The 23,098-nt window shown below is 49.6% G+C and overlaps 2 protein-coding genes across 3 annotated transcripts in view; both read left to right on the top strand.

Moving 5' to 3' along the window:
- The first annotated feature begins 1,429 nt into the window (after nt 1–1,429).
- Nucleotides 1,430–17,681, top strand: FN3K (fructosamine 3 kinase). The gene is made up of 6 exons (XM_003417307.4): nt 1,430–1,893; nt 5,693–5,844; nt 7,065–7,156; nt 7,477–7,559; nt 15,160–15,282; nt 16,355–17,681. Exons 1-6 carry the CDS (start codon nt 1,753–1,755, stop codon nt 16,691–16,693), a joined length of 930 nt encoding a protein of 309 aa, XP_003417355.1. The 5' UTR covers nt 1,430–1,752; the 3' UTR covers nt 16,694–17,681.
- Nucleotides 17,682–18,082: 401 nt separating this feature from the next.
- Nucleotides 18,083–23,098, top strand: part of TBCD (tubulin folding cofactor D) — a 175,074-nt gene continuing 170,058 nt past the window's right edge. The window contains exons 1-3 of one of the 2 annotated variants that reach the window (XM_064270429.1): nt 18,083–18,212; nt 18,376–18,583; nt 21,736–21,786. In XM_064270429.1, the coding sequence (XP_064126499.1) occupies nt 18,385–18,583; nt 21,736–21,786 (250 nt within the window). In that variant the 5' untranslated portion in view covers nt 18,083–18,212; nt 18,376–18,384. Of the gene's footprint in view, nt 18,213–18,375; nt 18,584–21,735; nt 21,787–23,098 lie in introns of those variants that run through there. The other variant, XM_064270430.1, reaches the window with a different exon arrangement.

Here is a 23,098-nt window from a genome sequence, read left to right as displayed (position 1 = left end):
AGGAACAGAGGTACAGGCTTGCCCCAGGGTGTGTCTTTTGCACAGTGTCCAGGGAGGACCAGGAGGGAAATGCTGCTGGCTGCTGCAATCACCCAGGGGTTGTGCGGCATGCACAGTCCTGACCCTGCCCCAGAATGTTCTGAGGTTCTGCTGTGGGTGTCAGCCGCTTGGGGCCTCCCTTTGAGACTCATGGGCTTGAAGTCAGGAGGGTAGTCCCTCTTCTGCCACCTCCAGCACTGTGACCTTGGGTGAGCCACTGTCTCTGCCTCAGATTCCCCATCTGGAAAGTGGGGGCTCGGACAGGACATCTACTCAAGAGGTTGTGAGGATTTTTCTGACTCATAGCAACCCTGTAGGACAGAGGAGAACTGCCCCATAGGGTTTCCAAGGCTGTCATCTTTATGGGAGCAGGCTGTGAGGCTTAGCAGGTGGTGAATGCCCCCAATTGCTCTCCCCAGGCCCTTTTTTTCCTGTAAAGGACGCTCACCACCGGCCACATAAACCCCAGTCCAAAAGTGGGGAGGGGATTCCCTGTACATGAGGCGGTGGAGGTGAGAGTGGGGCGCACCACCTGGTCCTGCAGGACCGTAGGGAAACCAGGTGGGAAGCTCACTTGAAATTACTTCAGCACAGACTGCACATGTGTGCATGTGTATGTGACCATGTGTGCGCATGTATGTGTGTGCAGGTGGCTGTGTGTGCGTGTGTGTGGACTATGTGAGCATGTGTATGTGTGAATATATATGTGCGAGTGCCCCTTGTATGTGTTTGCACGTGTTCATGCATGCACACACACGTGTCTGTGCGTACTAAGTGTGCAAGTGTGTGCATGTGAGTGTACACTGTATGCATAAGTACATGTGCACGTGTACACGTGTGTGTAAGTGTGCGTGTCTGTGTGTGGTCAAGCTTCCTTCCTGGACGGCCATCTCTAACAGCACTGGCACTCCTAGGCGTGGCCGCCGCTTGTCAGAACCCCAGCCGGGCCCAGTCTCTCCGCACTGCCGCCGGCCTGAGCGCGCAGACTACACTGTGTGGCTGTGCAGGGCGTGTGGCCGGGCTAGCCTGTGGTCAGACCCGCGCATCCTGATCTGAATCGGGAGCGCCTGACCCGGCCGGTGACCTGCGTCCGAAGGACGTAGAGGGCCCCAGACACCTGGGTGCCCACTGAGTCGGGGGGTCCCGCACGCCCTCGAGCCCCCTTCCGTATAGGCAAGTCAGGCCGTCTGCCCCAGAGCAGGGGCTCGCCGTGGGAGCGGCGGGGGCTGTGGCCGTGGAGAGCGCCCCCTGCCCCGTGCCCGGGTTATCCAGGAGTGCTGAGGATCAGGGCGCTGCCCTGAGGGTCCCGCCCCCAGCAAGATGCCTCACTTCTCGCCCAGCCAGCGCTGGGCGGGGCGGGGCGGAGTCGGTGCCCGGGACCGGAAGACGTTCTCATAGGGCCCGCGACTGGCGGTGCAGGGCTCGGGGAGGGTGCCGCAGGTGGGGGTGAGGAGCTGGCGCCCCGCCTGGCAGTATCGCGGGTTCCCCTCCCCGGGCCCTCCGAGTCGAAAGGACACAGAGCCGGGTCATTGACACGGGAGCCCGCCCTCCAGCCGCCTGCGCGCGCGCTGCCGCTGCCTGACCATCCTGCGCCGCCAGGCCCTGCTCTGCCCCTGCGCCCCTCCCCCGGCTCTCCGGGTCCCTGTCACCGTCCTCGCCACGCCCGGTTCCCCCAGGCCCTGCCTGATCCCAGACCCCCGCGCCCTCGTCCCCATGGAGCAGCTGCTGCGTGCGGAGCTGCGGACCCGCACCCTGCGGGCCTTCGGGAGCTCAGGAGCCGGCTGCATCAGTGAGGGCCGCTCCTACGACACGGACTCTGGCCCAGTGTTCGTCAAGGTCAACCGCAGGACCCAGGTGAATCCCTCGAGGCCTGGAGTGGGGGCTGCCTTCGGGGTAGGTGCGGGGGGCGGCCTGCACTGCGCTGTCACTGCCAGGTCAGGTCCCAGGTCAGCTGTGGCCCAGGGGAATTGTCAGCTGCGGGTCAGCAGGCTTCGCACTGTCTGGGGGACCCGGGGTATTTGTCTTTGCTGGGGGATTAATTTACCTCTTTTTGCCCCATGCACGTGTGTTTTGTTTACGTGGGAGGAGGCAGGTCTGGGCTCCAGTGGCTCTGGCTCTGTCCCTGGACTCATGCCCCTCTCAGCCCTGGTCCTTCTCAGCAGCTGGAAGCTCAGGAATGGGGCACCCCAGGAACCCTCTGATGGTCTCACCACTCATGGGCTGTCCTGCTTAGGCCTGGTTCCCACTGCCTGCTTCTTACAATATTTCTGTTTAATAATTTATGGAATGGGTACCTTTCACACATGGAGAAAGATGGCCATTGCATGCTGGCACCCCCCCACCCCTCCACCCCCTCCAGAAGGCCAGCTGAGAGCCAGAAGTCAAAGGGCTTGGGGTTCTGAGGGGCTCCTGGGCAACTGGGAAAAGCCACCTGCTCTGTGGGCCCCCTCAGTGCTGCCTGGGGGGACGGGGCTGGGAGGGAATTGCAGGGGGACCTGGAGGTCCGGCTCTGGCTGGACTCTTCCATGCTTGTGCCCCTCATCCAACATGGGTTCCTGCCTCCCCACCAAATTCCCTCCTGCTGTGGACTTGATGTCCCCACTGTCCTCTGAGTTCCCACCTGCTGTGGACTTCACTTTTCTCCCCCCAGTTGCCTGGCTCTGAGCCCGCTTCAGGCTCCCCGCAGTTACTAGTTCAGGCCGAAGACTCTGCGTCTTTTTCTTTCGTCACCCCCAGCCCAGCACCCTTACCTGTATGTCCCTGCCCCTCAGACCCTTGAACTGTGGACGCTGCTCGTTCAGCCTCCTGGGCCCTGTGGCCACCCTCCAAGGCTGCCTGCACAGTCCACCTAGTGATCTCAGCTCCTTCCACAGTGCCTTTGAGGCCCTCGAGCCAGGCTGGAGACCAGGCTCCATCCACAGGGACTCTTAGTTCTGGGGGAGTGGCAATTATCGGCAGAGCTCAGAGCTGCCAAGTCTGGGCTGTGGGACCTTTGGCTCACCCCTCTGGGCCTCAGTTTCTCCACCTGTAGAATGAGGCTGCAGTGGCAGCCAAGCCTGCTCTGTGGCACTCTATGCTGTGTGCTCTGTGCTGCTTGGAGGGGTGCCAGCGGGCGCCCGAGGCCCTGATAAACGTGAGCTGGGACTGTTGATACTGGCCTTGGTGCTGTACCCAGCCGGCAGGGGAGTGGCCTGGGTGGGGAGTGTTCCTCACCCCCAGAAGCCCCTGGCCTGCTCCTCCTCAGTCCTCAGGGCTCTCCTGCCGGCCGGTCTGCTCTCCATCCCACTCCTCCCCAGGGTGGGTGTCCCCCATGTCTCATCTTCTGGCAGACCCTCTGAGAAGACCCCCCAACACCACGTAGACATGGAGGGTGCTCCAGGGACAGGGGTAACTGATCCTCGGGCGTCTAGGCTGGCCTAAGTGGCCTAAAGCCAAGCCAAGGGGCCAGCTCCACAAGAAGTGTAGTCTTCTGGGAGGTGGAAGCTGGAGCAGCCTGGGGGAGGAGAGCCCAGGTGACCCTTACAGAAGGGATGACCATGGCCAGGGACTGACTGCCTCCCACGGCCACTCGGCAGGTCAGCACAGGCCTGGAGGACACTACGGTCCATTCATGTGGATGGTCTTATGGGTAAGCTGAGGGACAAGGCACAGGGGTAGGGGAGAGGGAAAGACGGAGAAAGAAAAACAGAACAAAGATGAAAAGAGACAGAAAGAAAGACAGAGGGAGGGAGATAGAGAAAGACTGATTTTGTGTTATGCCTTAGAAAGCATTCTGGTCTTTTGGGGTTGGAATTTTATTTCACCTGGGGAAAGGTCAATTCTACCCCAATGCCTCAGGGTTCTCAGGGTTCATCTGCAGGCCCTCTCCCATTTGAGGCCCTATGGCCCTGAGGGGTGTGCTGAGCCATCAGATGTTGACTGGGAGAAGCATCAGAGCCTCCCAAGAGGACCGCTGTCCCTCTCAGAACACAGAGGACAGAAGCCTTGCAGCCCAGAGTTTGCTCTGGGTCATGGCCACCACCTCCTGCCTTCTAACCCTGGGGGAGATGAGGTTTGTATGGAGGCCGAGAGTGGAGGTTGGTGGTGGAGGAGGCGCCCTCAGGCAGGTGCAGTGGGGGCTCTCTCCTTCCCAGGGTGCTCAGACCTGGCAGTGATGGGGTGTCTGGGGAGGAAGGTGCTCAGAGTCCTGCTTTGGAGGTTTGAGGTGGACTTTGAGACCTCCTTCTCCACTGAACGTCCCCTCTGCCCTCATGCCCAGCCCTGGCCCTCCCTGGGTCAGGAATGCAGCCCCTGGGTCCACCCTCTTTCCACAGCAGGTCTGTCTGACCTCTGCATTGTCTATGCTCAGCTCAAGTACCCCCAAGGCACCCCATCTCCTCTCAGTGGGGGACACTCCTGAAGCCTTGGCCTAACCCTGCTGAATTTCGCAGCCACAACAACATGACAGCCCTGCCCTTGGCTGGCCTCCTGGCTCAGCCCAAGTCCGCTCAGCAATCAATCATCCTGGGGCAGGGGGGACCATGTGACAGGGACCAGAATGGGCCGTGGAATCTGATCTCAACAACAGAACCTTTACCTGATGATGTCTGCCCACCAGAAAACAGGTTTGGGTTCAGGGCTCACGCCGGCCTTGGAACCTTTTGGGGAACCTTTCACGTGGTCCCTGAAAACTCCTCCAGCTGGGACCCCCATTCACCTTCCGAACCCTCAGTGCCTGCCAGTGGTGTCACTAGGGTTGGTGTCACCCAGTGCAGTAACTCATGGTGTCACACCCTACCCCCACCAGACCATGCAGAATCCTTAGTAATGTTTTTTGTACTAATGTTTTTGATGTTTCTCCTTCTTTTCCTTTAATTATGACTTCATCCTCAAAAAAGTTATTGATATAGATTCACAAATACTAATTACCACAGTATGGTAGCTAAAACACTAGAAAATGTGACAAAGTCAGTGACTATAAAAACCCTGACAGCAGTGAAAACAACAGCGTATGCTCGTGGTGGGTGCAGACGAAACCACGGGATTTGAAGTCTCGTTGTAATTGGGTAATAATGACAGCTCTGACCAGAGCGCTTTAGAAGAGTTAAGAAGTAAATTAGCATGGGGTTTTAGCCTTGTAGGTATACATTGATACATGTAAGTTGGGCTTACGGAAAGTGTTTTTGTTGTTATAACTTAGTAGAGGGATATTTTTATAAAAAATAATAAATTTCTGCTGAAATACACAAAAATTTTATGAACAGTCATTTGGGTGTCACCCCCTCTGACAGTGTCACCTGTACTGTCACCGCACCAGTGGTCCACACTCCGTGCACCACCCTAGTGACGCCACTGGTGCCCACACTAGTAGCTGCGTAGTAAGTGCACAAGGTGTCGTTGTGGGCCTTCCTGGACACGAGCAGCTCCCCCCGCCCCCCTTCCCACCCTCTCACAGCAGGGCTTACTGTCAGTGTCTCACCCACTGCAAGGCCCCAAGCTCAGCTTCATTCCTGCAGCCCCTTCCTATCTGAAGGGCCACTCTGTACCCCACTCCCTGAGGAGCAACGCCTTGCTTTCCAGCCAGTTTCTGGCACGGAAGGTCTGGGGCTCTCGTGACTCCCGAGGCCCTGCTCGGGTCAGAGCTCACAGAGCTGACACACATGTCTGAACGCAGGCACGGCAGATGTTCGAGGGGGAGATGGCCAGCCTGGAGGCCCTCCAGAGCACAGGCCTAGTGCGGGTGCCTCGACCAGTCAAGGTGATCGACCTGCCAGGAGGCGGGGCTGCGTTCTTGATGGAGCACCTGAATATGAGGAGCTTGAGCAGGTGTGTGTGTACACGTGTATATCTGCTCACGCGTGTGTGTGTATGTATGGGCATGTGTACACGTGTGTGCACATGTGTGAGTGTGTGTGTGCATGTGTGGATGTGGATGAGGGAAAGAGGGAGACACAGAAAAAGACAGAGAATGAGAGTACCTGAGCATAGCCTACACCACCCTGCTAACCTCAGGGCCAAGGATCCCACCCTGCCCTTCTCGATGGAGACAAAAGTTACTGCTTTCTGGTACAGGACTGTTTGTTTATGTTAGCTTTGGCTTTAATGAGGATGCTGTAAAATAAGCATATTTGAAACCATCACCTGCTCCATACTTTACATTAATGACAGGTCTCTCTGGGCAGTATGAGGTCTGCTTCTATTAGTTATCTGGAGACCTATTTAAGTTTCTTTTTCTACTTATAGAAGTCATATATATTCATTGAATAAAATGTGGGAAATAAAACACCCGTAATTCCATCAGAAGCTCTGGCGCCACAGATGTCTGGTGTGTAATTATCATCACAGTCTCTTTCCTCTATGTGATACCCATTGTGTTTACAAAAACTGGGAACTGGTTTTTCACTTAGAATTATTTTATTAGCATTCTCTCCTTAATCCCCAGTAACTCCTAAGACTTCTCTTGAAACCCACTTGCCTACTCTCACTTAGTGGTTTTAAACCATTTTATTCTTCAGAAAGAGTCATAACCTGGAGCTCACTTTTAACTTTCTAAAAAATGGAGAGTATTTTTTTTTAAAGGCATGTACAACAATTCTCAATATGAAACATGACAGAAGTACCACAAGTGTGTGGCTTTAACAAATTTATTTTCTCACAGTTTAGAAGGCTAGAGGTCTGAATTCAGGGTACTAGCTCTAGGGGAAGACTTTCTCCGTCGGTTCTGGAGGAAGGTCCTCGACTCTTCCGCTTGTTTCCTGGTTCCTTGGAGACCTCCGTGTGGCTTGGGATCGATCTTCGCCCATTTCTGCTTCTCTTGCTTGCCTGTGTAATCTTTTCTTATATCTCAAAAGAGATTGATTTAAGACACCCTCTACACTAATCCTGTCTTATTAGCATAACAAAGACAACCCATTCACAAATAGGACTATAACCACAGGCTTAGCGATTGGGATTTACAACACATATTTTGGGGGGACACAATTCAATCCATAATATTGGGTTTTTAAAGAATTATTATAATTGGTTGCATTTTTCTCCTTCCTTAGTCAGGCATCAAAACTTGGAGAACAGATGGCGGATTTGCACCTTTACAACCAGAAGCTTGGGGAAAAGTTGAAGGAGGAGGAACGCACAGTGGGTACGATCAGATCGCTGTCATGCCCCTTGAGGCAGCTGTGTTGTCCCCCCAGATGGGTGCTCACTGTGCTTCATTGTGGCCTTTCAATAATGGGTTGACTTATACACCATCTCCCTTTACACTGCACTTGAAGCATGAGATTGTTAAATGAGGTTTTTTTTATGAGGCTGATAAGCTAATAGAATTGGGTCATGGGTCCTTTTATACCCAGCCCTGTTGTCCAGTGCGCTTGACACATCTGTACTAACATTCTGCTGCAGTCTAGAATGTAACAGAAAGGCTGAGCAGCTCTTTCAGACCAAGGATCTCTCTGTCCACAGGCCGAAGGGCTGGGGGTGCAGAGCCCCAATATGTGACCAAGTTTGGCTTCCATACAGTGACCTGCTGCGGCATCATTCCACAGGTGAGTGCCTGCTTAGCGGATGACTGTCCTGGACACCTAAGCACTGATCTCCCCACCCCTTTTATGTGGCAGAATGCCAGTCCCCAAGCACTAGCAAGATTGCCTGCCTTATTTCTGGAAGCCAAGTGCGTGCAGCAATACCTGGGTAGGGGAGCTGACTTAGAGGTTTGCTGGTCAGGGAGGCCGTGGAGCAGGTAGAACAGTGTTCCTGACAGAGCGAAGAGCAGGTGCAGAGGCTGCAGTGCAGGAGGGAGCATGATGACACTGAGGGACCAAAGGAGGTGGGGAACCTGCAGGAGACCCTGGCCCTCATCCTGGGGGAGCCCTGCACTGTTTTGAGGGAGGTGGGGGCTTGCTGATGGCCACAACAGGCCAAAGACTGGGGAGGTCATCAGGCCTTGGATGCCTATGTCTGGCTGACTGTGTGGGGCACCTTTGGGACAGAGCTACCAAAGCAACTCTCCAGTTGTCCTGAGGTGGTGGTCAGGGCAGGGATCCTGTGGAGAAGTAGGGCTATGGAGAGGTTGCCCTTGACCACAGGGTGGCTGGGGTCAGTCTCTGGGGTACAGACATACTGGGGGGACCCAAGTATCACCAGTGACTGTGGTGACCTCACCAGTGAAATTGGGTGTGTGAGAGGATGCCCCACACTGGAGTCCCCACCACTGGGACCTTGGGAAGATGGTCCTGGATTACGCCCTGGTCACTCAGCTCTTCTCCCAGGGCTTCGCTCTTTAAGTACTGAGCTATAATTCACTACAGATCAGTTTGCATTTTCTGGAACTTAAGGTAATGGAATGAGATGATATGTAGTCTTTTCCTCTGGCTGCTTTCACTCAGCATAATTATTCATCCATTTCATTGATGTATCAACGGTTCATTCCATTGTGTGAACGCGCCATAGCGTGTTTACCCTTTACCTGTCAAGGGACTTCTGGGTTGTATCCAGCTTTTGCTTTTACGAATAAAGCTGCTATGAACATTTGTGTGCAAGTCTTTGTGTGGACAAGTGCTTTCCTTTACCTTGGATAAATATCTGGGAAGGGAAAGACTGGATCAGATGGTAGGTATATATTTAATTTTTTAAGAAGCTGCCACACTGTTTTCCAAAGTGGTTGCACCATCTTACACTCACTTCCATCAGCAGTGCATGAGAGTTCCAGTTGCTTCACATCCTCGCCAACACATGGAATTTTTAATTTTTGCCATGCCTCATTTAAGTCCTAACTCACATTTCCATTATGACTAGTGATGTGGACTATATTTTCATGAGCTTACTTGCCAATCATATATCTTCACTGGTGAAGTGACTGTTCAAATTGTTTGCCCATTTTGTGAATGGATTGTTTTCTTTTTGAGTTGTGAGAGTTTATATAACCTATATAAATATATAAGTCCTTTATCAGATATATAATTTGCAACATTTTCTTGTAGTTTGTGGTTTATTTTTTCTTTTAAAAGTGTCATGTGAAGAGCATAAGTTTTACATTTTTATGGAGTCTGGTTTATGAATTTTTTCTTTCATGAATCATATTTAGCATTGTATTAAAAGAATCATTGCCTAACCCAAGGCCACAAAGATTTTCTCCTGTGTTTACTTTTAGAAGCTTTATGGTTTTATGTTTTGGCCTATGATTCATTTTAAGTTAATTTTTATATATGATACAAGGTATAGATTCATGTTCAATTTTTATATATGGATTTCCAGTTGTTTCAGCACCATTTGTTGAAAAGAATCTCCATTCCCCACTGGGTTGCCTTTGTGCCTTTGGCGAAAAGCACTTGTCTAGTACTTGTGGGTTGATTTTGGATTCTCTGCTGTGGTCCACTGATCTGCTTGTCTATCTTCATGCCAGTACCACACTGCCTTGATTATACAATAAATCTTGAAATCAGTATATGTAAGTCCTCCAACCTTGCTCTTATTTTCCAAAGTTGTTTTGGCTAGTTTAAGACCTTTGCATTTCCATATAAATTTCAGAATCAGCCTGTCAGTTTCTAAAAAAAAAAAAAAAAAAACCCTGCTGGAATTATTTTGAAATTGCATGGAATCTGTAGATCAATTTGGAGAGAAAGGACAACTTAATAATATTGAGACTTTCCATATGTGAACATGGAATATCTTTCCATTGATTTATTGTTGTTAGGTGCTGTCAAGTTGGTTCCAACTCGTAGCAACCCTATGCACGACAGAATGAAACACTGCCTGGTCCTGTGCCATCCTCATAATTGTTACTGTGCTTGAGCCAATTGTTGCAGCCAGTGTGTCAGTCCATCTCATTGAGGGTCTTCCTCTTCTTTGCTGACCCTCTACTTTACCAAAAATGGTGTCCTTTTCCAGGGACTGATCCGTCCTGATAACAGGTCCAAAGTATGTGAGACACAGCCTCGCCATTCTCGCTTCTAAGGAGCATTCTGGTTGTACTTCTTCCAAGACAGATTTGTTCATTCTTTTGGCAGTCCGTGGTATATTCAATATTCTTCGCCAATACCAAAATTCAAAGGAATTAATTCTTCTTCATTCTTCCTTATTCATTATCCAGCTTTTGCATGCATATGAGGTGACTGAAAACACCATGCCTTGGGTCAGGTGCGCCTTAGTCCTCCAGGTGACATCTTTGCTTTTCAACACTTTTAAAGAGGTCTTTTGCAGTCAGTTTGCCCAATGCAATGCGTCTTTTGATTTCTTGACTGCTGCTTCTATGGGTATTGATTGTGGAGCCAAGTAAAATGAAATCCTTGACAACCTCAATCTTTTCTTCATTTATCATGATGTTGGTTATTGGCCCAGTTGTGAGGATTTTTGTTTTCTTTATGTTGAGGCGTAATCCATACTGAAGGCTGTGGTCTTTGATCTTCATCAGTAAGTGCTTCAAGTCCTCTTCACTTTCAGCATGGAAGGTGTATCATTTGCTTAACGCAGGTTGTTAATGAGTCTTCCCCCAATTCTGATACCCCGTTCTTCTTCATATAGTCCAGCTTCTCCGATTATTTGCTCATTGTACAGATTGAATAGGTATGGTGAAAGAATACAACTCTGACATATACCTTTCTTGATTTTAAATCATGCAGTATCCCCTTGTTTTGTTTGAATGACTGCCTCTTGATCCATGTACAGATTTATCATGAGGACAATTAAGTGTTCTGGAGTTCCCATTCTCTGCAATGTTATCCATAATTTGTTATGATCCACACAGTCAAATGCCTTTGCATAGTCAATAAAACACAGGTAAACATCTTTCTGGTATTCTCTGCTTTCAGCCAGGATCCATCTGACATCAGCAATGATATCCCTGGTTCCACGTCCCCTTCTAAATCCAGCTTGAATTTCTAGCAGTTCCATGTTGATATACTGCTGCAGCCACTTTTGAATGATCTTCAGTAAAATTTTGCTTTCATGTGATATTAATGATATTGTTTGATAATTTCCACATTCGGTTGGATCATCTTTCTTGTGAATAAACACAAATACGGATCTCTTCCAATGGGTTGGCCAGGAAGCTGTCTTCCAAATTTCTTGGTATAGATGAGTGAGCACTTCCAGTGCTGCATCCATTTGTTTAAATATCTCAATTGGTATTCTGTCAATTCCCGGAGCCTTGTTTTTTGCCAATGCCTTCAGTGCTGCTAGGACTTCTTCCTTCAGTATCATTGGTTCCTGACCATATGTTACCTCCCAAAATGATTGAACGTCAAGCAATTCTTTTTGGTGTAGTGCCTCTGTGTATTCCTTCCATCTTCTTTTGATGCTTCCTGCATCGTTCAATATTTTCCCTGTAGAATCTTTTAGTATTGCAACTTGAGGCTTGAATTTTTTCTGCAGTTATTTCAGCTTGAGAAATGCTGAGCGTGTTCTTCCCTTTTGGTTTTCTATCTCCAGGTCTTTGCACATGTCATCACAATACTTTACTTTGTCTTCTCTAGCTGCTCTTTGAAATTTTCCATGCAGCTCTTTTTCTTCATCATTTTTTCCTTTTGCTTTAGCTACGTGACGTTCAAGAGCAAGTTTCAGAATCTCTTCTTCAGAATCTTTTCTTTCTCTCCTGTCTTTTTAATGATCTCTGTTTTCTTCATGTATGATGACCTTGATGTCATTCCACAACTTGTCTGGTCTTTGGTCATTAGTGTTCAACACTTCAAATCTATTCTTGAGATGGTCTCTAAATTCAGGTGAGATATACTCAAGATTGTACTTTGTCTCTCATGGACTTGTTCTAATTTTCTTCAGTTTCAACTTGAACTTGCATATGAGTAACTGATGGTCTGATCTGCAGTCTGCTTCTGGCCTTGTTTTTACTGATGATGTTGAGCTTTTCCATCGTCTCTTTCCACAGATGTAGTCGATTTGATTCCTGTGTATTCCATCTGGCGAGGTCCATGTGTGTAGTTGCCTTTTATGTTGGTGAAAAAAAGTATTTGCGATGAAGAAGTCATTGGTCTTGCACAATTCAATAGTGCTATCTCTGGCATCATTTCTGTCTCCAAGACCATATTTTCGAACTACTGAGCCTTCTTCGTTTCCAACTTTTGCATTCCAATCACCTGTAATTATCAGTGCATCCTGATTGCATGTTTGATCAATTTCAGACTGCAGAAGTTGGTAAAAATCTTCAATTTTTTTGTTTTTGGCCTTAGTGGTTGGTGTGTAAATTTGTATAATAGTCGTATTAACTGGTCTTCCTTGTAGGCATATGGATTTTATCCTATCACTGGCAGCGTTGTACCTCAGGATAGATTTTGAAATGTTCTTTTTGATGATGAATACAATGCCATTCCTCTTCAAGTTGTCATTCCTGGCATAGGAATGACCATATGATTGTCCAGTTCAAAATGACCAATACCAGTCCATTTCAGCTCTCTAATGCCTAGGATATCCATCTTTATGTGTTCCATCTCATTTTTGACAATTTCCAATTTTCCTAGATTCTTACTTTGTACATTCCAGGTTCTGATCATTAATGGACGTTTGCAGCTGTTCTCATTTTGATTCGTGCTGCATCAGCAAATGAAGGTCCTGAAAGCTTGACTCCATCCACGTCATTAAGGTGACTCTCCTTTGAGGAGGCAGCTCTTCCCCAGTCGTCTTTTGAGTGCCTTCCAACCTGGAGGCTCATTGTCCGGCACTATATTGGACAATGTTCTGCTGTGTATAAGGTTTTCACTGGCTAATGCTTTTCAGAAGTAGCCTGCCAGGTCCTTCTTCCTAGTCTCTCTTAGCCTGGAAGCTCGGCTGAAACTATGGGTGACCCTGCTGGTATTTGAATACCGGTGGCATAGCTTCCAGCATCACAGCGACACACAAGCCCGCACAAGCTGACAAATGTGTTTATTGATTTAGGTCTTCTTTAATTTCTCTTAGGAATGTTTTGAAGTTTTCCGTGGACAGGTTTTTCACATCTTTTGTCATATTTATCCATACTGTTTCATATTTCTTGATGCTATCAAAATGGTAGTTTTTAAAATTTAAATTTCCAGTTTTTTGGTTCCAGTATATAGAAACACACTTGATTTTTTTTTTCAATTGATTTTTGTGTATTGATCTGTATTCTGCAGCTTTGCTAAATTCACTTATTAGTTCTTGTGGCTTTCTTCTCTCTCTCAAGATTCCATCAGATTTTCCACGTAAACAATCATGTTGTCTGTGAATAAAGAGTTTTACTTCTTTCTTTGTAATCTGTATGCCTTTAATTTCTTCTTTTTCCCTTTCCTTTATTTTTTTTGCTTTGAACCTCCAGCTTCCAGTATGATGTTGAACAGGAGTGGTTAGGACAGGCTTCCTGGTCTTCTTCCTGATCTTAGGGGGAAACCTTTCAGTTTTTCACCATGAAGTGTGAGTTTAGCTGTAGGTTTTTCTTAGATGTTCTTATCAGGTGGAAGAATCTCCCTTCTATTCCTGGTTTTCTGAGTGTTTTTGTCAGGAATGGGTACTGGATTTTGTCATATGCTTTTTCTGCATCTGTTGAAATAAGTGTATGATTTAAAAAAATTTGTTAATAATGGCTAATTACATCGGATTGTTTTTGTGAATATTAAACCAACTCCAATTGGTTGTGAAGTAATAACCTTTTATATATTGTTGGATTCTCTTTGCTAAAATTTTGTTTAGAGTGTTTCATTTATGTCTATGAAGGATATTCGTCTGTAGTTTTGTTTTTCTGTAATGTCTTTGTCTGGTTTTGGAAAACTACTGCTGGCCTCAAAGAATGAGTTGGGATGTATTCTCTTCAATTCTCTGGAAGAGTTTATATAAAGTTGGAATTATTATTGTTTTATTTAGGTGTATCTTAGTTATCTAGTGCTGCTATAACAGAAATACCACAAGTGGATGGTTTTAACAAAGAGTTTATTTTCTCACAGTAAAGTAGGCTAAGAGTCCAAATTCAGGGGGTTAGTTGCAAGGGAAGCCTTTCTCTCTCTGTTGGCCTTCTCATCAATGTTTCCCTGGACTAGGAGCTTCTCTGTGCAGGAACCCCGGGTCCAAAGAATGCGCTCTGCTCCTGGTACTTCTTTCTTGGTGTTATGAGGTCCCTCACTCTCTGGTTGCTTCCCTTTCCTTTTATCTCTTGAGAGATAAAAGGTGGTGCAGGCCACACCCCTGGGAAACTGTCTTTACCTTGGATCAGGGAGGTGACCTGAGTAAGGGAGGTGACCCACCCTAATCCTCTTAACATAAAATTAGAATCACAAAATGGAGGACAACCATACAATACTGGGAATCATGGCCTAACCAAGTTGATACACACATTTTTGGGGGGACATAATTCAATCCATAACAAGATGTTTGTTAAAATTCACCAATACAGTCATCTAGGCCTGGAATTTTCTTTGTGCAAAGGATTTTTACTACAGATTCAATTTCTTTAATAGTTGCAGGGCTATTCATGTTATTTCTTTCTTTTTGACTGAGCTTTGGTAGTTTGTGTCTTTCAAGGGATCTGTCAATTTGATTTAAGTAGTTGAATCTATTGGTATAAAAGTGTTTATAATCTTTCCTTATTTTACTATTAGTATTTGTACAATCTGCAGTGATATCACCTCTCTCATTACTGATATTGATAGTGTCTTCCTTGTTTTTTTCCTGATAAGTCTAGCTAGAAGTTTATCAACTTTACTGATCTTCTTAAAGAATCAGCTTTTTGTTATTGTTTTTTCCTATTGTTTTTCTGTTTTCTATTTCATTGCTTTCTAATAAGATGTTTATTGTTTCCCTTTTTTTCTACTTTGAGTTTAATTTGCTCTTTTCTAGTTGCTTAAGGTAGAAGCTGAGGTCATGGATTTGAGATCTTTCTCTGCCTTTTATATTTAACGTGCATTTCTTGCAGAGTTTATATAGTTGGGTCTTGCTGTAATGTGATTATAATATGGTTAGAGTGAAGCCTATTGTGTCGCTATTTGTTTTTTATTTATCTCATCTGTTCTTTGTACCCTCTTTCCTTTTGCTCTGCCTTCTTTTGGATTCACTGAGTATTTCTATGAGTCCCTTTCCTCTCCTTTGTTGGCTGTGTTCTCTCAGCGGTGGCTTTAGGCTTCAGGCAGAATTCCACGTGTCTGTCTTGTGGCCACCAGCTGCAGCGCCGGCCTCTTTTCCTTTGCTGCCCAGGTGAACGAGTGGCAGGACGACTGGCCGACCTTCTTCACCCGGCACCGGCTCCAGGCACAGCTGGACCTCATCGAGAAGGACTATGCCGACAGAGAGGCACGGGAGCTCTGGGCGCAGCTACAGGTGGGGTTGGGCTTTCTGGGATTAGGGTATCCTCTCATAAGCCCACAACATTGGCATGGGACCCTCTGGTAGACTGGAGCAGGGCACACTGGGCCTGGAGCAGAGTTGGCCATGTCATGGACACGTTTAGGTGCCTGAGGATCGGCTTGATGGGGAGCTGAGGACATGCTCAACTCTGAGTGCACCTCTCACCTGCTAGGCCACCAGGTTAGCCTTAATCTTGCTTTATATGAAAAGAAAACCCAAACAACCCCAAACCCATTGCCATCAAGTGGATTCCAATTCATGATGACCCCATGTGTGTCAGAGATCTGTGCTCCATAGGGTTCTCAATGGCTGATTTTTCAGAGCTAGAGAAAGTCCTTTCTTCTGAGGTACCTCTGGGTGGACCTGAACCTCCAAACTTTCCGTTACTTTCATTATGTGAACTGGAGGTGATTAAATAACAGTGCTTGGCTCATGAAAGGTGGCATTTATCATTATTTTTATTGTTATTAACAACACTTGTCCAGTCACGCTGTTCCTCCTTGTCTGCCTGGGCTCAAGTGTCTTCCAGCCTAGTGAAAGCAGGTGCCTCAGAGTGACTGGTTTCAAAACATAACCCTCAAAATGTTAAAAATGGAATTCTCCTATCACCCCATGGCGAGCATGATCAAAGAGATGTTGTTTAGCCCATTAGTGAAGTAACCAGCAGGATACACGAGAGGTGCAGAGACATATGTGCAGTGAAATGAAAGAACACGGGACAAAGTGCTAGGTAGAAAACTGATTCCTGTCCTACAGGGCAATAAAGCCACAACCTTTGGGGTTGTCTTCTCTACAGAACTGTTTCAGTACTGGATTTTTTTTTTTATTTTCCCACATTAAACCTGATAGAAGTGTGAAATCCCTGGGCCAAAATTAGTTCTAAATAGTAAGTCAGACGTTTACATTCCCCTGAAGTCAGAGGACTCCTATCCCAGGTCTGGTCGACAGTCATGCTGTCATCTCTGCCTTATTTCCAAGTAGTAGAGAATGAGACCACGGCCTCTAAGCCCCATTATACTTCTGTGCACAATGTCTGTTTTCCTAGGTGAAGATCCCGAATCTGTTCTGTGGCCTGGAGATCATCCCTGCCCTGCTCCATGGGGACCTCTGGTCGGGAAATGTGGCTGAGGATGACATGGGGCCCATCATTTATGACCCAGCTTCCTTCTATGGCCACTCAGAGTTTGAACTGGCAATCGCCTTGATGTTCGGAGGGTTTCCCAGGTCCTTCTTCACTGCCTACCACAGGAAGATTCCCAAGGCCCCAGGGTTTGACAGGCGGCTGCAGCTCTACCAGCTCTTTAACTACCTAAACCACTGGAACCACTTCGGGCTGGGATACCGCAGCCCATCCCTGGGCACCATGAGGAAGCTTCTGAAGTAGTAGCCACTGGCATCCTGTGCCCCTGCCAAGGGCGCCCTCCTCCTTGCTTGCAAATAACTAATAAAGCACTCGGAAGCCAGGGGTCTCCAGGGGTCACACCACTGTGTCTTAGCAGCACCTTCATTCTCTGTGGGCATGAGAATGCTCCACTGTGTCGCTGTCCTCTCCACAGGGTGCCTGGACCACCGGGAAAAGTCTCCAGCAGGCTCACGACATTTCATAACCTGGGGGGAGTTTTGAACTCTGGATAGGGAAATTAATGCGGACCTGGGTTTGCCTGGGCTGAAACTGGTGCCATCCTGCATGGACTGGACTTGGTTTCTTGTTTCTGGCTCACACAGGATCCGGAGCTGCCAGTGGGAGTGCTGGGCGTGGCTCCAAGTCCATCACGCCAGGCGGGGCAAATGGAAGGAAGGGCTCACATGCTGCGGGGACCAGGCATTTGGGCCGCGACCCTTTCCTGCCCCTCTGCACTCCTACTTTTCAGGTGTATGTGTCCCTTAAACCGGAGTTTCATTGGATAAAAGAGAGGGAAGGGGGAGAGCCTTGGGCAGTGGGATGTCCGGGTGGCTGGGGTGTCCAGAATGGCTGGGGTGTCTGGTTGCCTGTGATGTCTGGGATGCCCATGGTGTCTGGGTGTTGGGGTTCCTGAGCTTTCATTGTTGAACGGTGAGTCCCGGAAGGGGTGGCGCCCACGTGCGCACCTCTTAAGACAGGAGCACATTCTTCAGGACCACCACGTCCTTGTCACACCTCGCAAAAGTGTCAGTTATTTTCAGCGGTACAGGTGCCCACGTGTCCCTCCTTTGGGGAAAGTGTGGGGGCGCGGCGGTTCCGTGTGGCTGGGAGGCGGTTTCCCAGCGCAGACGAATGTGTTGAAGACTTCCTAGAAAGACTTTCCCCGAAACAGGTTCAAAGGACAAACTGCCCTGGTCAGCAAACCCACGCCTGCCGAACGGGGAGGAAAGGGGCCGCGCGCGCTCTAAGGAGCCCGATGGCGGCGTCCTCTGGCCGACCTAGCGACCGTGGACCGCCGAGGGAGGCGGCCGAGTGGGCCCTGACATCCCTCCTCCAAGAGCCAGCCGGACGCCGCCGGCCTGCGCCCGGACCCCCTCGGGAGCTCGCCCCGCCCACGGGCTCGGGGCCCCGCCTCTTCACGCACCTAGGCCCCGCCCCTGCCCCAGCTCTCGGGCCGTCGCCCGCCCGCGACTCCGTCCTGGCTCTGCGTTCTGGCTCTCCGTTCCTGGCTCCACTAGTTACCCTGGGCAGGTTAGCACCGCGCCTCTCCCAGGCTCTGCCTTGCGCGAGGCTCTGCCTTGGGCCTGCACCCAGCAGAACCGCAGCGCCGTTTTCGCGCCTGCTGTTTTGGCGGCTGGCGCGCTCCGTAGCGGGGGCCGGCGTGCGAGGTCGGAGGTCGTGAGGCGGGGTTGGCGCCGGCAGCCACCACCTCTGGAGCCTCCTCATCCTCATCCTTCGTTCTTCATCCCTAGTGCTCGAGGGCAGCCGGAACCGTGAACGCGTGAGGCAGGGGCCGGGGAGCAGGGGCCGGTGGCGAGGGGAGCGGCCGGGGCGCGGGGAGGGCAGGTGGGGCGCCTGAGGCGGGGCCGAGTCTCCCGGGGGGCCGGGTGTCCCGGGCGGGCGCGGTCGCGGCCCCTAGCTCCAGTCTTGTCTGTGGCCCGCAGGCGCCGAGGATGGCCCTGAGCGACGAGCCGGCCGCGGTAGACCCGGGGGCGCAGGAGGAGGATGCCGGCCGCGAGCCCGACGCGCTTGCCCGCGGCGGCGTCCTGGAGTCGTTCGGGGAGAGCGCGGAGACGCGCGAGCTGCTCGGCCGCCTGCGGGACGTGCATGGCGAGCTGGCGGCGCGGGAGGTGGCCCTGGAGCGGTTCCGAGGTGCGTCCCGCAGCCCCAGCGGCCGCCGCCATGTGCCCACGCCGGCTTCCGGGACGGGGGCCTCTGACGCGGCGGCGGCACACCCAACCCTGTTCGGAAGAGCCCGCAGCCCGGTTCCCGTGCCTTGGCGGTGGAGGAATGAGGGACAGGGAAGGAGGAAAAGAGACAGGCAGCCCCCGTGCCTCCTCGTCTTCGTGGAACTCGCAGCCGAGTCCATTTGCAGCAGTTAAGGCAAAGGAAGGGCTCGGGACCCCTAAGCAGCGAGACGGAGCGCACGGCCCCGGCGCATGCAGGCCAGGCCCAGAGGGACAGCAGTGGACGCCGCCGCGCTGCTCTTGTGAGGGCCCTTCTGCATGGCCTGTGGTGCTGCCCTGGAAACAGTGAAAGAGCACACCTGCTTCTAGAAGGCAGGGCTTGACCCTGAGTTCTTTTGTTATTGTATAGAAGGAATGTAAATATTTTTTGGCAGAAATTCTTTCACTTGTTTAATTTTGTTGGCCAGTATCAGCACGTGGCCACAAGTGTGGCATTCACACCCGAGGGGACAGGGCACTTGTGCAAGGGAGGACTCAGGTGGAGGGGAGAGAAAGTAAGCCCTCTTTCCCCTCTTGATTCTTGGAGGAGGCCTCAGCAGGAGTGAGGAGCCTGGGTCAGGGAGACTGGCACAGGACCCCAGGGATGGCCCTGGCTTCAGAGGACCATGCTGAGTGTAGCAGGCCAGATTTGGCCTCCATATAAACTTAAGTGGAGATGATTTGAAGGGGAGTGTGTTCTCTTAGATGGGGCAGTGATGGAGAGGGGTCAGGCTGGAGAGTGAGGATATGGGGGGTGAGCACAGGCCACAAACCGTTGGTTTTCAAGCCTTGAGCGTCAGTCTCCCTGTGGAGCTTGTTTGGAAGCAGATGCCTGCCCTCACCTCAGCGTTGCTGACCCCACAGAGTCTGCCCTTGACAAACGCCTTACTGGTTTCTGATACCAATGGTCCTCAGCACCAGCTTGGGGAACACTGCTCTACAGGGACAGGAGCTGTCCTGAGTCTGAGTGGTGATGGGTGGAGAGGATATCAGTGTTTGGAGAGTTTTCAAGTAAGGGGCAGCAAACAAATACCAAAAAACCCAGGACTTGATTTACCTTCTGTTGAGAGTAGGTGCGTGCAGGAGGAGGGCCGTGCCAAGCTACACCTATACATGATTGATCGATTGATCGGGGGCAGCGAGGGTGGGGCACCTAGGGAGTGGACTTTCTTGGCTAAAACTATAAATAAGCAAAGAACAGGCACTGGCCTTGGTCCTGAGAAATCGCATGTGAAGATCCCAATGGTCCAACCAGTTAGAAAAAGACACTGTTAAGTGAATGTTTTAGGAAAACTAAATACAGAAACAAGGAAATTGAGTAAGGGCAATAGAGCAATTGATTTAAAGAAGCCTGTAGAATTTATAATGTAGAATGCAAGGAATTAAAAAAATGATGTTCTTGAAGGAGCTCTTTGAGGCTGACTGACCATATGTCTTAGTTATCTAGTGCTGCTGTAACAGATACCACAAGTGGGTATGTTATCTAGTGCTGCTATAACAGAAATTCCACAAGTGGGTGGCTTTAACAAACAGAAATTTATATTCTCACAGTTTAGGGTGTCAGCTCTAGGGAAAGGCTTTCTTTCTGCCGGCTCTGGGGGAAGGTCCCTGTCTTCTTGAGCTTCTGTTCCTGGGTGATCTTCCTGTGACTTGACGTCTCTCTTCTCCCATCTTTGCTTCCTAGCTTGCTTGTTTAATCTTTTTTATATCTCAGAAGGGATTAGCTCAAGAAACATACTAATCCTGCCTCATTAATGTAACAAAGACAACCCATTCCCAGATGGAATTATAACCACAGGCATAGAGGTTAGAATTTACAACACATATTTGTGGGAGACATAATTCATAACACCATGGAAGAGGCCAGGGGTGCAGAGTAGGGGTATGGGCCCCCTTCAAAAAGTGAAGGGGGACAGCGTGCAGTGGAGGAAAAGAGACCCTCGTCAGCTGCGACAGGTCACACAAGCTGGGCACGAGGCAGCCAGAAGAGGTGTATGGTGGTGGACTTCACAAAAAACTTAGAGAGACAAGGATGGTAAGTTTTTCATGGCAACACTAAAAAAAAAAAAAGAAAAACCAAACCCATTGTCATTGAGTCGATTCCAGCTCATAGCGACCCTATAGAACGGAGTAGACCTGCCCCATAGAGTGTCCAGGGAGTGCCTGGTGGATTTGAGCTGCTGACTTTGGTTAGCAGCTGTAGCACTTCACCACAGCGCCACCAGTGTTTCCATGTCAACATTAAAAACAACATTAAAACATTAGGAGCCAGGAAATTAAGCACATCAGTGGTCAGTGCCTGCTGCCTTCCCCCTTTTATCTAAAGAAGTTTCTACTTACTTTTGTTTTCCTGTTTGGGACAGCAGCTCTCTTACTGTAGGAGGCCAGTGAGTGGAGAGAGCACTGGCCTTGGTACTGATGTCCTGGGTTGAGTGGCTCTGCTATCTGGGCTAGCTGCAAAGGAGGATAGCAATAACACCTCGTTTATAGGGTTGTGGCGAGGGTGAGATGAGTCTCTCATCACTGGATGTGGTAAGTGTGGTCAGATGTGCAGGTGTGTGGCAGGTAGTACTGCTGCAGGTGAAGAGGTCTTTGGACCTGATGGGAGCTTTTCCAGTGTGCTGGTAGGGGCAGAACCAGGTGGCCTGGACGTTAGGAGGTTGTGGCGTGAAGACGGGATATGAGGGAGCCATGCTTAGCAGAGGGAGAAGGAAGGGAGTGGAGGATGTGTGTGTAATGAAGGGAAGACCCATCATCAGTGCTCTGACAGGGGAGGTGGAGCCAGGGAAGAGCGAAGAAAGGAGCAAGGAAGTGACCTGAAGGCAGGGAGAGTTCAGAGGAGGTGAAGACTGAGGGAGGGGCATGCGGACCCTGCCCTGAGGAGGAAGAAGGTGGAGTTTTCACTGGGTGCAGGCCTCACATCTGTCAGGGAGGAGGGGCGTTCTGTCTTGGGGGCTGCCTGTGGGGGAGAAAAGGAGCGCTGTGGCAGTCAGTGAGGAGCACGGGAGGGCTCCCCAGGCTGATGGTGCAGAGCCAGTGACTCAGATTCATTTTCACATACGCTTCTTTTCTTTCCAGTGATAATGGACAAGTACCAGGAGCAGCCTCACCTGTTGGACCCTCACCTTGGTAAGCATAGTTACTGAGCATGGACCAATAACTTGAAATTTGCCTCCAAAAATGGAGGATGCCAAGAGACCGAAGAAAGAGGTGGCAAAGTCCAGTGTGGTGGTGAAGGAGTTTATTAGGGAGACTTATATACAAGGCCAAGTCCTGGGCGGCTAGGACTCGAGCAGACCTCTGTGCCCGGCAGTGGGAGGGCAGAGGTTTTATAGTGTCAGTGGACAGTAGCAGCTACATGCCAGGGACTTAGGTAAGGATGACTTAGCAAACACTAGAGAACTAATAGACCACTTGAGGACATTCCTGTTTGGCTTCTCAAAGCCTGTTTCCTCTTTAATCCACCCCTCAAGGCTGGCACATTCCCCTGCTTGTGCTGTAGCACAAGAGACCCCATTCCCTCCCTGCTGGGAACATAGAAAAGTGGGGCTGGCCAGGTACCATAATGGTGCCGAAGCATGTACAGAGACAGAGAAAGTTACTGTGTGCCCAGAACAGAGGGAAGGTTTATCTGATAAGGAGAAGGAACTGAGAGAGAAGGCAATGCAATTCCCAGCCTCCTTATCAGAGAATGCTCTGGGCTTAAGGCCTTTACTTAGGCATCCTGGATGGGAGGTGTAGAGGCAGACCATTCTCCAACAACTTTGATTTCAATTGTTCAGTAAAAGGTGATTGATGGCCTTGGAGTCCCTGTCTTAGCGTATGTGCGTGCCAGGATGAAGCACCAAGAAATGCCACGCCGTTGCTTTTAGCGGACCTGTGGTGGAGGTGTGAGTCCTGGACATCCTGCTAGGCTGGAAGCAGATTTGTTTGAACTGCTTTCTCACTGGCTGTTACTTAAGAACAGATCTTTGCTCATAGGATGTGTGTTTCCATCGATTTAGATCGGGCACGTGTTGTCTTTCTGATAATGGTCACACAGGACCAAGTGCTTCACATGGGTCACCATTTAATCCCCCTACCAGCTAAGGAGGGGTGTCTTGGCCATTCCCATTTTACACATGAAGACACTGAGGCTTAGGTTGCCTTGATTTTTTAATATAATATACAGGGAGTGATTTTTTGTTTCTTTGGCTTCTCGTTGTTTTGTGTACCTTTGGCCTATTTCATACTGATTTAAAAAACTTCCTTTTCTACCTATAAAATTAACACGTGCCCGTGGCAGTGACCGTGGGAAGGTGGGAGGTAGCAAGCAAGGCAGAGTGGAGCAGGGTGAGGGGTAGGGTGCTTGGGTTCCAGTCCCAGTGCTGCTTGCTGCTTAACAGTGACGTGCACTGCCCAAGCTTCGTCACTGAAATGGGAATCAGGATAGCCTGCCTCT

This window comes from Loxodonta africana, chromosome 18 (assembly GCF_030014295.1).
Source record: "Loxodonta africana isolate mLoxAfr1 chromosome 18, mLoxAfr1.hap2, whole genome shotgun sequence".
Taxonomy (NCBI): Eukaryota; Metazoa; Chordata; class Mammalia; order Proboscidea; family Elephantidae; genus Loxodonta; species Loxodonta africana.
The sequence above is the reverse complement of the archived record's forward strand: the minus strand, read 5'-3'. Positions and strand labels throughout refer to the sequence as shown.

Coding starts and splice junctions, on each gene's coding strand:
- FN3K (XM_003417307.4), top strand. CDS start 1,753: ATGGAGCAGCTGCTGCGTGCGGAGCTGCGGACCCGCACCCTGCGGGCC. Junction 7,157..7,476: donor GGAGGAGGAACGCACAGTGG/GTACGATCAGAT, acceptor CTCTGTCCACAG/GCCGAAGGGCTGGGGGTGCA. Junction 15,283..16,354: donor AGCTCTGGGCGCAGCTACAG/GTGGGGTTGGGC, acceptor CTGTTTTCCTAG/GTGAAGATCCCGAATCTGTT.